This window comes from Tauraco erythrolophus, chromosome 1, assembly GCF_009769465.1.
Source record: "Tauraco erythrolophus isolate bTauEry1 chromosome 1, bTauEry1.pri, whole genome shotgun sequence".
Taxonomy (NCBI): domain Eukaryota; kingdom Metazoa; phylum Chordata; class Aves; order Musophagiformes; family Musophagidae; genus Tauraco; species Tauraco erythrolophus.
The window spans coordinates 112,963,649-112,981,382 of NC_141465.1; the positions used below are offsets into that span (position 1 = coordinate 112,963,649).

General features: G+C 40.0%; 1 protein-coding gene across 1 annotated transcript in view; it reads right to left on the reverse strand.

Annotated features, from left to right (window-relative positions):
• MTUS2 (microtubule associated scaffold protein 2) overlaps positions 1-17,734 on the reverse strand; it is a 210,170-nt gene that overhangs the window by 173,322 nt on the left and 19,114 nt on the right. Inside the window, exon 3 of the mRNA XM_086613052.1 lies at positions 13,168-13,374. Coding sequence (XP_086469178.1) covers positions 13,168-13,374 — 207 coding nt within the window. The remainder of the gene's footprint in view (positions 1-13,167; positions 13,375-17,734) is intronic.

Below are 17,734 nucleotides of genomic sequence, written 5' to 3' on the forward strand. Positions count from 1 at the left end.
CCACAGGCTATTGTGCATGGTCAGAGACTGTAAGGCTCATTTGATTGAGCAAATTATCCACCATAATCAGTTCGTTCAGCTCTAGCTGCCCATGTGAGATGCCAGCACACCTAGCCTAGCTCCAAGGTGAACCAGGGCATTATTTCAAGCAGTGGGAAGACCTTGCGATGAGACAGAAGCTGTAAAAAGTTCAGAAGGCTGAGGCTGGAGAAAGCCCTGACATATTTATAACCCACCAGGCAGAAAACATTTAAAAACTCCACGGAAACTCACTTCCGCCCAAAACTTCCCTTTAAAATATCTTTACAAGGAGGTAAAGTTTCAAGCAAGCATGCAGTAGTTTCCCGGAAGCATTATCAAAGCTAATTACATATACATTTCATTCGTTCATTACAAACTGCAAACGAGCAGGGCGAAGCTTTGTGCCTGCTGTAGGGGAGGAAAATGTTATCACAATTCTTATTTAGTGCCAGTCTTCCAAATCGCATGCATCACTGGGAGCACACATGGTGCCACGCAAGTGATGGACAGCACCAATAAGACAGAGAGTCCCTTGTGTAAAAGCAGGAGACAAACCAGCAAAACAGTGCATCAGCATTTTGGAATGAAACACTAACTGAGTGCCCATGTTTTTAAAACCGTTAAAATAGGGAACGTAGTGTATTTTAGCAGGATGATTACTCCAAATATATGTCCATACGGGAAGGGAAGAAGTCATAAATGGATGACTGCAGAGATTAGAGGATCACTGTTGATGATCACAGAGAAAAAGTGGATACAGGAGAGGCTCTGTGCAGACAGGTATCAGGTTATGAGAAGTATGAGGAAGTGAAGCTAGTGTTTAATCATCCTTCTGATATGGAAACATTTCTCACTTGGAAACAATAGCAGATCAGAAACCAGCACTTCCATCAATAGTGATTAAATCTCTATTGCCCAAATCAGAAGTGTGTAGATACAAATGAGAGGCATCTACGCTCTATTATTGCATGGCTTGTGGCACGTCAAGCTGCCAGAGGAAATTGCCTTCCTATGGACCAAGGACCTGTCATGCTTTGTCCTCACCAGCTGGGCATGACCTTGCTGCTTTGCTTCACCTCTGCCCATATAGCAGTGGAGGAGCACTTCACACAGCCCTTGGCTAAGGGCAGAAACCAGTTTACAATAGCTAGCAAGACACCAGTTAGGGAAAAGTTTGCCATCTATCCAAACCAATTAAAAAAAAAAAAACAACAAAAATGTCATGGTTACAAAACTGTGGGCTCCACGAAGAGGCCAGCCTGTTTTAAAATGTGCCAATCTTTGATGGTTTAGACTAGTTTTAATAGATTTTTAACACCATAGCTGGCATGGTCTGAAGTGGGGAACACCAAATTAATCCTAGCTGCAAATTGTTCAGCCTGACAGTCCATAGTTTATTCTTCCGACTGTGACTGACAGCAAGCTTGTACCATATAGCGCACTGCTCGGGGGCTTCTTTCAATTAATCTGAATTTTTTATCTGCAGATACCTTTGATTCGCAAAACAGGTAGATGATAGTTCAGGAGCGCACACATTCCCCAAAGCTTCCCACCGTCGCAGCCGAGCTTCAGCATCTCTCCAGTGCAGGATCGTTGGAAGCCATGCATAATTCAGTACGTTTCTTAGATCAACTATCACTTTGCCAAAGAAGTGGGACTGACTTGTGCACATAAGAGACAGTTTCTTAGTATCAGCTCTTTTCTTTACATTTTCTTGCATCTTATTTTCAGTTTTAAGCTTTTTTAAACTACATCTTAGACATTTTTAGAACATACTAGCTATTAACGTGCTTGGAAGGCATACAGAGACCATGACGCTACCTCTTATTCTTCTTACTTTCCCACACAGCTTGACAGTGTACAGGCCTGTTCTGTATCTAAATTTACAAGCTGTGACAAGTGATAAATACCCTAATTCTAAAAAGCTATTGTGTACCTCTGAGACAATTAAAATTCCTTAGATACCTAGATGCAGTACATAATACATTTAGTCAACATTAGAACATGTCAGAGAAGGAACGTTTTATCCCAGGACACATCCAAGCATCTAAAAATAGGCCTTCAGTTTAAATAAAAGTATTGTAACAATATTCATCGGGAAATCCCCCTTTCCTCAGATTACAAAAGTAATATTAATTCTTAGATCGTCTCATGCTGTGCCATACGAACTGAGCAGAAGAGTTTATAAAAATCGCCAAATAAATTATATATCTACATATTTTCAGAAGAAAAATACTGGTTAAAAGTGATGCATTTTTAATTCTTTCATCTAAACCAAGAAAGTGACATCATACACTTCAGGGCACGGACCGAGCTCTGGCCCACCCTAATCCATCCCTAGCAGCAGGTGAAGAGAATATAACGGTTTCCCATAAACAGACCAGGCTTGGTCATAAGACGTTTGATCAAGACACGCCATTTTATTCAAAACATCTCATTCCTCACCCAGTTTTGCTTAGTCTTCTCTAGAGGTTGTACATACCTTTCCAGGAATGGCTGGCAGGAAGACAGTATTACTGCAATGTGTGATAGAAAGGAAGTTAACCACTGGCTAAACATAAATATTAAGCTATCACGGCACCTGAAGTGTACACTACTTTTGAGATCCAAAGCAGTGGTAGGAAACAACTCATTCCTTCATTTACTGGATTCCTTCTCTATTTTTAGTGATGAGGCAGAATGGTGACTCCCAATTCTTCTTTGCCAAATAGAAGCTATTTTCTTTCTTTGTGGTGTTTAATTAAGGAATATCATGGATTTTGTCTTCGAGAAAGTTGCTTTAAAAAAGCAAAGAAAAAGAGAAGAACGATGTCATGTTCAGCTGGAGAAAGGTTCATGACATGCAAGAACTAACTGACCTGGGCTCGTTTTGTGTCACCAAGGTCCACTGTGCAGAATTAGTGATGCTGGTGATTGCTGCTGGCATGAGTCCACCAGCCAGACAGTGTAGGTAGGCATCATCTCCATTGCGTTCTGGACAGCAGCGTCTACCTTTTTACATAGGAATGCACACCATGCAGCACTTAATAGCCCAATTAAAACAAAGTGAGCAAAAAACCACAGTAGCCTTATGACCACTTGGTGAATCCACACACAGCAAGTTGTGCCCTGTTCTGAGACAGACCTCACCAACACATGATCAGACATCAAGGTCTGTGTGGGAACACTGCCAGCTATTCTTGCAAATTCACGTCTGTGAACCAGAAGGCTTTATTCTCTCCTCCTAAATGCTCAGATTCCTGCATAAGTATTCATGACTGCGAGGCTTTCTATGGCCATAGCAATGGTAACTTAAAGTGTGTGAAACCATATCAGCAGTCCATGAAGCTGGGAACCGCATAAATTAAAGACCTACACTGTGCAGCTGAGTTTCATTGATTCCTTGCCACAAGGAACAGAGGGTCAGGGCTTGTTTGCAAATCACAGGTCAACTCGAACAGCAGCAGCTTTCTCCTCCAACCACACCAACACCACAGGTATTCATTCCCTTAAAGCTGTCACCTGGGAGGCATGTTACCATTTCTCAGTCTGATATCCACCAGATTCGATGTTTGCGAGCTGCTGATGGTGGTATTGCTGATGTCTAGTGTGCCAATAGCCTACATTTTGTGATAACTCCCACCCGGGGGGGAAACACTGCACAATTGTTTCAATTTCATTCAGCTTAGTGTTCTTGGTTGGAGGGTCTCAGTTTGTCTTTTTTCTGCCAGTGCTGGTTTTACTTATTTCAGACCTCAGTCAACTTTCTTCTAGCATTTAAATTAACTTTGGAAATCCCAAATTGAAAGCTTGTGGTCTCGCACCTGTCACAAGACAAAGAACCACAACGTTTTGAGCTGTTCACAGCCTCATGTAATCTTGCCCAGGCCTCTAGAGACTGTCAAGCAGCAAGCAGGAAGGAAAGGCTGTTTGAACTGCAATTTTTAAGTTCTTGGATCACAACTCACAGACTGAAAGCTGCAAAAAGATGTTGTTTCTTCTTTTTATTGCAGATATTCTCAAGAGCACCTGGAAGACTTACATAAACGACCTCAATTTTAACCTATTTGGACTAGATTAGTGTGATGGAAAAAATGTCATGGGTGAGATTCCAGTCCAACCTCTACATGGGAAAAATTTTTCCTCTATAAATAGCTCCGAACTCTTTTGGCTGTAACGCTTTTCTCGCTACTAAATTAGAATTCGCAAGTCTTCTGCAGGATTCATAATGGGATCAAAGATTAGAAACTTCTTTGAAGTTCGTCTTCCTTTGCACCACTGTTAATACATACCTGCACTAATCTACCACAGTTCTCCTAAAGTAACCAGTCACTCTCCCTCCCCAAAATGGACACGTATACAGGCTTTCTTCAAATCCCCTTTTATTTGTCTTCATTATCCACACTTCATTTTGCTAGGGCATAACATTTTGTTAATTGATTTTTCATGTACTGTAAAGAGGCCAGCTCTGTTTTCTGAAACCTTTTGGTCTAAATGCGATTTGTCGGTAATATTTACAGTACTTGTAACTTTGGTCCTATTTATTGCTAGTAAGGCACACAGTGGATTGAACTGTGTGCATAACAAATTCACAATATTTTACGTTTGACAACAGCTAGTAATAATATGATTGCAATGAAATAATCTCAGACAAAATTTTTTAATTTGGTGCTTCTTGAAAGAGATCAAAGAAACACTAAGCCTCAAGGTTATTTGCCTCTTGTTCAGGAAAACAAGCTAACAGCCTCATTGACCCTAAGTAGAAATTATATAAGGGAAAATATAATTTCGAAAAATCCTTTAAAAGTTTCCATAATTCAAACTGTAACACAGGTATTTATTTGTCTCACTGTGACTCATAATTGGCTCATAACTACCATATCAAACTCCTTGGATCTTTAAATTAATGCTTATTTTTGGAAAAAGCTATCTATGGAAAAAAGTCTATTATCATAGAGTTTGTAATCATTTTTGTCATTGACAGTAATTGGTTCAATTGGGCACCTATTTAACTTACGAATTTTAAAGCCAGAGTCCCTCACTGTGCTCACTGGTTCCAACCTTATGGACAACACAAAATGCACAATCCAACCAGACACAGTACGCAGTGCTTTTTGGAGATTAATCTTTATGGATTTGAATGTATCTAGATTTCCACAAGCTTGAATTTCAGAGAGCACAGAAACGGTGGTTTGAAGCCAATGAAATACTCAGGTGAGAGCTGTCTCCAGTGATGAGGCTCATAGTTAGACATCTAGAATTAATCTTTTCTAAGTATTGATTTATAAACTGTAATGAAATGCATGAGAGGGACATGTTGAAGAGGAAAGTTTCCCAAAAGTCCTGTAAGGTCGTACTTCATTAGTGCGAGACTATGAAGATTTTAAGTGTGATTCTCTTAGAAGTCAGATTAGTGCAGAATGGATGGCGGGGTAAAAAAAAAAAAAAAAAAAGAAAAAAAAATAAATGAAAAAAGAGAAAGAGAAATTAAAGAGCTCTCACTTCTTCAAAGCTTTATTTCTTAATTTTTCTTTGGGCTAAATTAAGAGATTAATCCATTCTGATGAATGCCCACAGGGTTCAGTTCTAAATGAGTATTTCCCCCCTCATCAGATAGAATAGGAAGATTAGAGTGTGAAACGGAGACAATTTATAGTGAGTTTTCTGGTCTTCAGAGGGGTTTTAATTTGGATGTAGCAGCTATATTCTAGCTGCTGCTTGCCTTCCTGTTTTCAAAAGGGCATTTTAAGTGCTACTGTTCCAAGTGCTGTGCATCCCTAGAAAGACGTGTGCTGTACTTGTCCTTGTTTCAGGCTCTGAACTGACCGTGGCTTTTCCCCAGACTTCGAAAGTCACACTCCAGCAGCAGCTCTCTTCTAACCCTGGCTGCAAAGGGGACCAGTCTCCTGTCCCTCTCGCATTCCTATCAGAGGGGATTCTCTTCAGGCTCCTTGAAGACTAAATGGTTTAGAAAATGTAATTTAAAAACTGAAAAAAAATAGTTATTTGAGAAATGGCTTTTCTGATTTCTTTGTATCCCTCTAAGAAATGGATGAAGTCCACTATACTGTAATAAAAAAGTAATCATGACCTCCTATTGACCTGGGCAGAACAAAAACAGCCACAGGACATCTTTAAAATAAAGAAGGGGCTGATGGAACAGCGCAGTATAGGGGTACCTAAGCAGGCTGCCACAGTAGTTACGTTCACAAGACGAATAACTGAATCAACATCTCCCCACAGAGCCAAAGGAAAGAGAGAGCATGGGTGCCTGTGATGGGAAGAACCTACTCATGGGGTGATGCACTACCCTCTCCAGTGAAACTGGTGTCTGGCAGCTGGGTGTGCGAGTGGTCTGAACTGCTTTTTACGCTCTGCAGATTAAATACTAAGAGTCACAGTAACTAAATTAGGCGCTCCTAATCAGTCAAATAATCCTGTGTGGAAACGGGCCAGGAAAGAGGATTTGTCACTATCCATTTTTCACTTGTCGCCCCAATACCCAATACCTGCACAAACATTTGTACTCTCCCATCCCATCTTAAGGATGGTAAAGTGAGATAATTTAAGTCACTTTTTAAAAACTAGACAGAATTAAGTGCCAAAAGCTGGAACTCGAGCTGCCAGGTCTGAGCCAGGACAATTTTAGCACACAGACACAGAATCCCCTAGAGTGGCCTTCTTACACCTAAAAATGCAGATTTTATATGGCATTTTACAACAATAACAAACAAACATGATGATTAAGCACTCTGTTGAAGTTGAGCTGGCACAAGAGTTTGGCAAAATTCTTTCAACTATTCTTTGCTCATAAGAAAGCAGCCTTTGCAGAATTGAGAGTTTCATGGATTTTTTCAGTTTTAACAAACTTCAGCTCAGCAAATTTGCAGCCTCTTCAAATGCTTCAGGTTGATATCTTCACGTAAAAGTAGTTCTGCATTTCCAAACCAGCTTGATATTCCTGCTTCTACTTATTCATTGCAGGGAATGGTACAGACCCTCCCAGGGTGGTACTGCTTCCCTCTTCTGTGTGCTCTGATAGGCAGGGGAAGAAGTAACAGTGCAGACAGTAAAAACATTATCTAAAGTATTAAAATATTATCACATTTAAAATACGATCACAAGCACCGTACGTAAAATCCACTGAAATTAATGGACAACTTATACTTCATGGCTGTCGTTTCAATCTCTACAGAGAGAAACTGCTATGTCTACATCTCCAAGTCATTCTTTGAAGGGTTTTTTTGGTTGTTTTTGTTTTTCTGTTTTTCTGTAATAACTAGAGTTTAAATGTAAATGTCGAGAATCTGGAAGGCAGCTAAAATGTCTTTCAGCCCTTGCTCTGGCTGACATACTGCACTTTTCCAGATGCTTTGCCCCACAAAGCCGAAAATCCTATGCAGAATGAAGTGATGGTAAAAAGTGATTCTTTCATCAAAATATTGATATCAGAACAAGATCAGAAGGAAAAAAAAAATTCATCGTGTAGAAAAATGAACAGAAAATCAGTCATAGAAACATGATTGGAATGTATTTTCATCTATAAAAAATCTTTGTACTTATTGCTGTATTTAAGAACAATTGGTATACCTGTCCACCACGTCACAGTTTTGAATGTTCTACCTTTTTTGAAGGCAATTAGCCATCTATTCAAGGCTTCTGTGCTCACTTTAATTTCCCCATTTTTCCACCCACCTGAATCTGACACTTTGACATCTTTGCTGATTAGAATGGAAATTCAACATTCAGAAAGGCCAAGCAACTCAGGGTCAAAAACCAGCACGAAATCTATATATTGAAGAAGAGATCATGGAAGTTTACACAAAACAAGCAGTTTCATATTTCTGTAATTTTAAACAAAACAATAGCTGTCATGAGATACTAATGCAAGTTTTGAAATATTTGTCACCATTTTCTTGCTCGGTCTGAAAAGAAATTGCTTCAGCACTCAGAGCTGTGGGTAGATATTGAATAGCATTATGTCTTTTAGTCGAGCACCTCACTGGAGAAGAATTGCTTCTAACATCATGCCATTATTCTATTTTAAGAATCTTAAGCAACAGGGATTTCATCACTTGAGTTGGAAGATTATTTAACAGACTAGTAGACCTATGACTATGAAGTATTTCCTGATATTATACCTACATTCTTCCATTTCTCAAACTCAGAGCAGTTATCGTACCTCCACTCATTCTAAATCATCTGTCCTTCTTCCAATCCTCCACACATCCAACTGTTTCATGGTGCCTTATGAACTGTTTCCTATGTGGTACTTATAGCACATTAGAGTCTATTCTGATGAAGTACATAAAACTAATTATGTGAGCAGGATATTGAGATGATCACTAGAAATGCATATACAAGAAAGTGAAAGAACTCTAATCCCCTTAAACTAGTAAATCAGAAACGACAGCCTGGGCATCGTGCTACTGCACCGCAGAATCACAACATAATATTGGGAACCACATCCCACAACTGTGGAACTTTGGTATATGACATGAAATTCAGATTCAAAACGTCTTAGGCAAATTTTATCTAGGCAGACACAGAAGAAACTTCAATCTAGTATATTTAAAATTCTGAGGGAAAATGTGAAGTTAGTTATTTTGTTACAAGCTACTATTTAGTTTTTTTTTTTTTCTTTATGGTGACACAATTGTTTCACTCCACTCCAAATCTCCAAATCATGCTGGTTTCAACCTTACCATGACTTTGCTAGTCATTCACCTTTTCTCATATTTAGCAGAGAACACTCTCACGTCTTAGATTGAAGTACCTGAATTTTTCAGTTCTAGCCAATTTAGAGTGTAAACGAACTCTACAAGTTTTTTGACATATAATTAACTGTCTAAATAAAGAATAATGATCTAGAATATTGTGCATTTTTAAACCTCAAAAGTAATAGGCCAGAGCTAAGGGTAAACTTCAACATTTCAGGTAGCCTTGAAAACAAATATTACTGGAAAAACCTGTCTGTGGCATAGAACAAATCTGGGGAGGACTGATAGCAGGACTTGGAGCTGAGTCTCAGCCTGGTGTTTCCCAACTGTCCCTCAGGTGTCAGGCCATGTGGCTTTGCCCCAGCAGAAGACTTCACGTGGGCCTTTAGAGCTGCTCTGATGTGGGAAGCCATGGGATGGGAGGTGTGAAAGTGGCAGGGAGAGCTGCACGCTCTGCACTGAGCAGAGGGGAACATCCATTAGCAAAACAGATGGACTCCTTCCATCAGTAGAGTGAGTTCTCACTGCCTCGGCTTCTCTGAGTTGTTTTATTCAAACACAACTGCCCCTGTTTGCCGTATGGAACAAAGAGCTTACCCCGAACCACTTTAACCATTTCCTTTTGAACATGGCAGGACAGCCAGTGGTGACCTGTGGTGAGCACCCCTGATCTACTCTAGTACCCAGCTTCAAAATGGAGTGGTATTTGGCTTCTGTCATTGCATCCCACCTCCTTCCATAAGCAGAGAAGCTGCCTCACATGCCACCATCATCCTGAATGATCTTCATGGACCCTGACACACCTGTGCGCAAAGCACAAGTTACACGTAAGCACCAGAAAATGGATTTTGAGTGGTCAAAACAGACCAGTGACCCTGGCTTGCAAGTCAGTTCCCTGCCCCAGAAGTTGGTGAGATGCTGGGTGGTTTGGATGCCAGCCTCTCCAGCCCCACCATGCAATTGGGCAGGACCCTATAGGAGTAGAGCCCTGTGATGACTGATCCTAATTAGCAGCTGATGGCACAGCTGTCCAAGTTGCCATGTTATCCACAAACAGCAGCCTGGCTTATACCCACATCCCAGGGACAGGACTCCAGGAAAGACCAGAGGGCAAGCAGGTGAGTGCTGCACAGCCTGCCCCATCCCTACCATGGGAAAAGAGCACAGTCCCACTGCTGCAAATCCATTTAATTGAGTCGATCAGAATATGCAAAATGAATGTAGAATATGACCAGAAAGAGTGAGCTGAGGAGCGCAGCACAGGCTCAGTGCACATCCAGGCTTTCGGCTTTCAGAGAGGTCACAGGAAGGGGAGAAATCTGGCGAAGAACAAAGCTGCCGCATCGAAGCTCCATTAACAAACTTCCCCAGAACACAAACATTATGTCTCCTTACTTTAAACAAGTGGGGTCTTACTCTCTAGACAGCATTTAATCAGTAGCAGTATGCCAGAATGAGACACTAGTTGGGATTTCTGAAAAGAAATGTAATCATCACAGGTTTGGGAAGAGCTAGCACCATGAGACATCTGGCAGGGGAGAGAAAAGCAAGAAGAGGATCACACGGACCTCTACAAGAATCGCCACTTCTCCTAAACTACTCTGCCTCTAAAATAAGCCTGTGTTTTCCTCTCTTCCAGCCATAGCCATCTGATTTTTAGCAACTTAGAATACACTGTGATTTTTTTTAAGGCAGATACCAGATTGTGAGGTGAGCTCCCCCGTTTGCAACAGTGGCAGGCCCACTATTTATAACACTTTTAAGATGTTTTCAATTACTTCTGTCTCCCTGACACGCACAGATGCTGCTTAAGTAGGAAATTGTGTTATCATATATCTTTGAAGATTTCTGTAGCTAGATCATTTTGCATTTTCTACCCTACTGAGCTAGGAAATTAACAGTAAAACTTTACCCTGCCCTCTAGGAAGCCTGATTTAGTCAAAGACATGATCTCAGGTAGTAACTACAAAATCAGCTATTTATTTTATTTAAATAAAACCATTCTTCCAGCAGACAGTGAAGGGAAGAAATAATATGTCATGCTAAGATTCCTGAGCCAATACTTCTCCTCTACATCCACTCTGGGGTTACTTTCTGTGCATGTTGAAGCGCACTGCTGATCTGTGTTAAATAAGCTGCAGTAGAATGGAAACCAACTAATTTGTGCTCTCTGGGTGTTCGGCAACTAAGTTAACTCTTGCTGGCCCATGGACTATAAATAGAAAAAGATGATACAGTTTTACATTGATAACATTTCTATGAAAGCTAATAATTAAACATTAAGGAAACAATTTTTTTTCTACCTATCTGTCCCATTAGAAGTGATGAATAGGACTTGTGTTGCCTTTAATCCAAAGAAAGCAGACGATGTTAGGTGTCTTCTCGTGTGATGACCTACCCAAGGGCTGACACTCTAAATACAAGGTGTGCGCTCACCCCCTTGGCAACACCTCTTTTCCCTCTCTCACCCTGGTCCAGGAGAATGCATTATCCATTTGGAATTAAAGACAAATAATATAGCGATGTCTTCTGGGCTGGATAGCTGTGCATGGCACAGAGACCATATCGCAGAGTGACCATTGGGAGGTGCTCATTATCTTGCTCTCCCATGGAGATGGAGGTGAACTAGACAACTGCTTAGATGAGCTATGTAACTTGTTGGCAAGGACAGAAATGATAGATCCTGTTTTTCATCAGTTGACAGGCTGAGCTCAAATTTACATGAATTTGTACGAGCAGAACATTTCCACCAGGTAATTTCCATATCCATCCAGAAACATGCTTGCAACATGCACTAGTTGGTCACAAAATCCTAATTCTAACATTAAAAACAGTTACCATCTTCAGTCAAGTGGGCTGGAACAAATGTATGTGACAAATACTTTCACATCTTTCTGGTGATTAGAATGTGATTTCAGTTTCTATGGGCTTAATGTACAAGTATAATATAAAAATACACCGGAATATACAAATGAAATCAGTTTCTTTTAAGATGAATTAAGAGTCAGATATATTTTCTGGGTCTGAGAATACTAGTGCTTCTTCCATAGCTTTTGAATGGAAATCAATTGACTCAAATTCCAGTTTGGAGCATTTTCCTTCTAGAGAATTCTCAATTGTATGAACCTCTACGTATTCACTATGTTATATCTCCAGATGTTTTTGGGTTTTTTTCAGATTCACTCCTGAAATTGCTAGACAAAAACATTTCTTGCAGAGATGTAGCTTAGATTTAATCAGAAATCAGGTAATTCTGTCCCTAACAAAGGCTTTATGTAACCAAAGACAAAAAGATTACAACACCAGATAAAAAGAAAAGCTTTCCAAAGGCGTAAAAGTGCAAAGTAAAAGTTGACTACCCTCAAAGTAAAGTTTATTAGGAAATAAACAGAAATGAGCAATCAATCAGTCCAACAGTAAAACAGGATACAAGTGTATGTTTGGGGGCATTAGAAAAGTTAGAAGTCCCTGGACACATTAGTCTTTGGCATTTCAATTACCTATATAAAAGGGGAAAGAGAAAATCCTTAGGGTTTTTAACTATTTTCATTTTATATATTTTAATTCATTTCAAATTAATACAAACACTGAAAGATTTAGGACTTTGCAGCACCTTGTCTCCTCTGGCACTTCATATCACCTGGTCTCCCTCCTCTGCACCCCTCCTGGGCTGATACCACTTGCTTTGATATTGACACAGTTCAGACTCAATCCAGTCTTCAAAGAAAAACTGGCATGAAAATCCCTCAATCCCCCTTTCCGCTCCGAGCCCAGGGCATAAGCACTTTTCCCAAGGACTGCACAATCCAGTGGGTATTATTTTGTACTTAGTAAAATTAACAGTCGTTACAGAAAATAGTATTTGAAATTACTTTTCAGTCACAGGATCCTTCCAAGTCTGGAGATGAGACAATAGCTACGATATCAGTTCTGATCTCATTTTATATCACTGGCATTATTTGATTAATTTTCTAAAGCAAGTTTATTACACTGCATATTAAGAGGCAGAAGAAAAGCAAATGAAAAAGACTTATGTTGCTCATTTTAAATAATCTCTGTCCTAAACTGTTCTGCATGGCTGCAATGTACTTACCAAACACAGTTTACTGTGATTATTTACTGACTTCAGTTAGGTAGAAGGGATATTCTAAGTAAAAGCAAAATCAAAAATGCCTTAGGTTCACTTTTAAAGGAATTTCTCTGCAACAGGGAAACCAACCCCTTCTATATGCAATGTACATTCAGCAACTCTTCATCTACTTATAATAATATTTTTAAAAAATATACTAGGACGTCAAGATACCAAAGCCACAACTCAGTGGTACAGAAGAGATTAGTGAGTGCTGCACAGATTACACTAGTCCCAGTATGTAAACTCCAGTCTGGACAATCCTAGAACACAACTACTTAATATGACCCCAGAAAGAAGGCCACTTTTTGGACTTACGGTTGGTTGTCCTGCTTTGATCACTCTGAGCACTGTCGTTTGACTGGTTGCTGGAGACAGAGGATACGCTTGAGCTCCTGACAAATCCAAATGCAGCCAGCTTCGCTGCTGGCAACCGTGAATAACCTGGAGGACGAAGTCCAGACTGGCACGGCTTGGGGAGATTTGACTTTGCAGCACTTGGACATGAGCCTTTCTTAAGATCAACTGAAAGAAGGAAAAAGAAAGAAATTTTTATTAAATAAATTAAACTGGAATATACTGACGATTACCTGTACCACCTACACATGAAGTCAGTATAAAGGCAGAATACAAGTTTTAATGGCTGCTCAAACTGCGGTGATGTCTTATTCTTTGCTCCACTGAAAAGTTCTGTGCCACAATTACAGGTCACAATAATTTTTAAAACGTGAAATGCAGCAAGGACTCATGAGGCCTAACTCAAACTCCCAGCAAGGTAATGTAGTTCAAGTCTGCTAAGATTTTCTTTAATGCTATCTTCTTTTATGCTATATCACTTCCTAATTTTACATTTGTTATGTGCCAATTAAAAGAAACCCAGAGACAAACATGTGACACATAGTCTCCAATTTTGGAAGCTATTGTAGAACACTAACAATCCTCCTCAAGGACACAGGACTTCTTTGTATTCCATCAAAGAAAACATTTCTTTGAAGTCTTTCTTTCAAATTTTGGTAAAAGAAAATGTCCTTTTCTTGTATCAAGCCTGGGAACAAGGACATGCCTGTAAAGTTGTACTCTTTTAACATCCTACTAGCCATTTCCATTGATGTACTTCACCTCACTATAAACCATCAGCCTACGTGAATGACATCAACAAGTCTCAGACAACTATCAATAGCAGGCTTAAAATAGGTGAAGTTAGGCAACAAAAGTAGTGCAACTACCATATCTGCCTGTGGTTACTACTAACTGGTCATCTGTCTCCAGCTTGTATCTTGTATCTTAATCTATATTCTGCTGCACTTGTGTAGGCAAACTTCTCTAGGCAAATCCAGAACACGTCCATAAATAGGCCTAGCTGTCTTCATGGAAGGACTAAAGTTTAGAGTTTGCTTTTGCTTGGAAGGTCTGGATACCAAGTGGATCTGGACCTCAACTGTACATGAAATTTCTAGTTTTTCTTTGCATTTTTGACAATTTCAGGTTCCTGTTCCTTGGGAATCCTGAGCAGCAAAAATATAAAAATCCTCTCAAAATCCAAAGTTCTCCAAAAGCTAATGCTAGAGTGTTTAATCAGTAATCAGGACCGGTGGGTTAGGAGACAAGGCAACGTTAAAACTGTCAACATATTCCACCAGAAAAGGCCACAAAGTCACCCTTTTTCCATTCTTATTTGGTGAACACTATTTGAGCATTAGCCTGACACATCCTTGAAAGAAGGAAGTGAATATTCATCATATAAAGGAAAAATAGAAATTAACCGCACAATAAGAATATAGTCTTCATATTACTACAGTATTTAATTCTTTTGTAAACTATGTAGGTCAAAGCCTTATTAATTTTAATGAAGCATTACACTTTGAGGAGACTTTATAGAAAACAAGACTAACTTCTTTGAGCAGAAAAATGTCATGGGGATTTTGTTAGTTGTGCACCTCATCACAATAATAATATTGTTTAACAAAACTAAGCCTTTCTTTTTAAATAGAAATATGTGCAATACCAACTGAAAAAAAGGTTTTGTTATCCTATGAAACACATTCATTTAAAAGACGTGGAAATTCTCAGTGAACAAAACAATTTACGTACTATAGATTCTTAAAAATGCAGGTTTTGTACCCACTTTTCACAAGTTGAGGCCTTTATTAAAGACAAAAGGAGATGGATGTCCAACTGCAGCACCTTTACCAGCCCAGAGGAGGACATGCTGTGGATAGTAGCCCAAATGAAAATAACAAATATCTACCATGTGTAATAAATAAAATCCCCATTCACATTTCTGGCACTGATACAGACAGTTTTGGACTCTAATCCTGAATCTGGTTTCATTTGAACTATGTGAAGATGGGCTCAGAGGTAGCTGTGGGCTCCAGGTGCAGGTGAAGTGTGTTGCTTTCACATTCATCAGCATGGAGAACAAATAAGCAGTGATGTTTACCATCACTCTTTATTGCCAGGCTTGTGCTTCATTGCTTTGACAATGGTCTGTTACAGCTGGTTTATGGTTATCTACAAAGCATCATCAGGCCAGGCATCTTCCATCCCCACTGCTGGGGACATTCACGTCACATCTAAATAAATTCACAGCAAAGTACTACAGAACCTGATCTCAATGTTTCCCTCAATGCCATCAACACAGCTTACACCGATGTGAATCACACTAACGAATTTTCATGTAGGAACATGAAAAAGTGTCCAGTGACAGGCTTTAAAAGTCCCAAATGCTAGAAATTACATCCTAATCATCTTTCAGACACAATTGCTCTATTTGAGAGGACTAATATGTTTTTATGTTAACAACTGCTGCATGGTAGGACTCAGATTGGATTACGCCAGTGTAAGGCTGCACATTTACTGTGGAAGGATGATCCTGTGCTCTCTCCCTTCCACAGTCAGACTTGCAATGCCCCCACCAATACTGATACAGACACTTCAGTAGTATTTTGGAGGGGTCAGATCATCTTGCTTACCCAGTTGGCTGCACAGTCATATGCCTTCTAGCATCTGGGCATGGCCAACTATCAGCTTCACCAGCTACCTAAAGGACTAACAACATAAGGGCAACTGCATGTAATAAAAGGCACATAACTCAGTCACAGCGTGCAAAAAATTCCCTTTGTTGCATCAGTGCCAGGACCAAGCTCAGGTAGTCTCCAGATCAATGTGTGCATTTGCAGCCCTGAAAGCCAACCGTATCCTGGGCTGCATCTAAAGAAGCGTGGTCAGCAGGTGGAGGGAGGCGATTCTGCCCCTCTACTCTGCTGTCATGAGACCTCCTCACCTGGAATACTGCGTTCAGCTCTAGAGTCCCCAGCACAAGAAGGACATGGAGCTGCTGGAGCGGGTCCAGAGGAGGGCCACAAAGATGATCCGAGGGCTGGAGCACCTCTCCTATAAAGACAGGCTGAGAGAGTTGGGGCTCTTCAGCCTGGAGAAGAGAAGGCTCTGGGGTGATCTTATTGCAACCTTCCAGCACTTAAAGGAAGCCTACAGGAAAGCTGGAGAGGGACTTTTTACCAGGGCATGTAGTGATAGGACAAGGAGCAATGGCTTTAAACTGAAAAAGGGTAGATTTAGACTATATATAAGGAAGAAATTTTTTACAATGAGGGTGGTGAAATACTAGAACAGGTTGTCCAGAGAAGTTGTGGATGTCCCATCCCTGAACTTGTTCAAGGCCAGGTTGGATGAGGCTTTGAGCAACCCGATCTAGTGGAAGGTGTCCTTGCCTGTGGCAGGGGTGTTGGAATTAATTATCTAATTATTATTAGATAATAATTAATTATTAGATTATTATAATGAATAATTATCATAGAAAATAATTCTATGATAATTATTCATTATCATAGAATTCTATGATTCTGTGATTCTATGATTTGAAGCAGAGGCAAGTACTCATGGTAAGCAGCTGTAAGAGCAAGGAACCTGCCCAGGTCAGCAGCAGCAGGAAGAAGGTATGAGACTGTCTCTGTGGGTTTTAAAGGTTTCCGAAAAATGCACCAGCAGATCTGCACTACAGAAGCTGAGAGCTGAGATGCCTTTTTCCTAAGAATCTCAGAAAATTGAAGTAGAAGGAGAAATCTTTCCATTTTACAGCAAAAAGCTGTAAGTATCACAGATTTCCTGCAGCAGGATAGGGAAAATTGCCCTAGGATGGTGAGGTTCACCTGGGACTCACACATCCCCAGCTTAACCGAAGGGATGCCCACATCAAGTCCTCAGCTGTCCACACTCTGTACTGCTGCGTGACCAAGCGTCTGCAGCTGAGGTGCACTGAGCAGCATGGCTGTCATCAAAGAAGAATAATTTCCTTAAAACCCGAATGTTTTGGTAACAAACAACATCTCAGCCATCTCTACCTTTGCTTCAAAATCATTCTCCCAGAACCAGACAGAGGACTGAGTGAATTTTCTTACATGTCTGTGTGTGTTCCAGTTTGTGCCTTCAATTCAATTCAAATTCCCTCTGAACTAACAATATTTTGTATCTTGAACTCAGCATCCTCCTTAAATTATTTTCACTTCTCTTCTTTGTAATCCAGCTCTTCTGTACCATGAAGACCTGGGGGCAGGACATTATCCTCATTAGGGATGCATTCAAATCCTTGAAGCTAAGTCATTTTGTGTCTTCTTTCTCATTAAAATACATAAAACATCAGCTTATTGTACGTATATTTTCTGTTCTAAATATCATCAAGTTTTACGATGGTTGTTCTTTCTTTACTTCTGTTTCTTAGAAGTATAGAAGCACTCCTGCAAACAAGGTCGGGGAGTTCAAAACAAAAGTTACTTTAATGAGTATGTTTCATTTAAATAAAAATCTGCCAAAATAAGCTTAAAAAATTGGCAAAAAATCTTTCCAGCTTTCTCATTGCCTGAAGCTA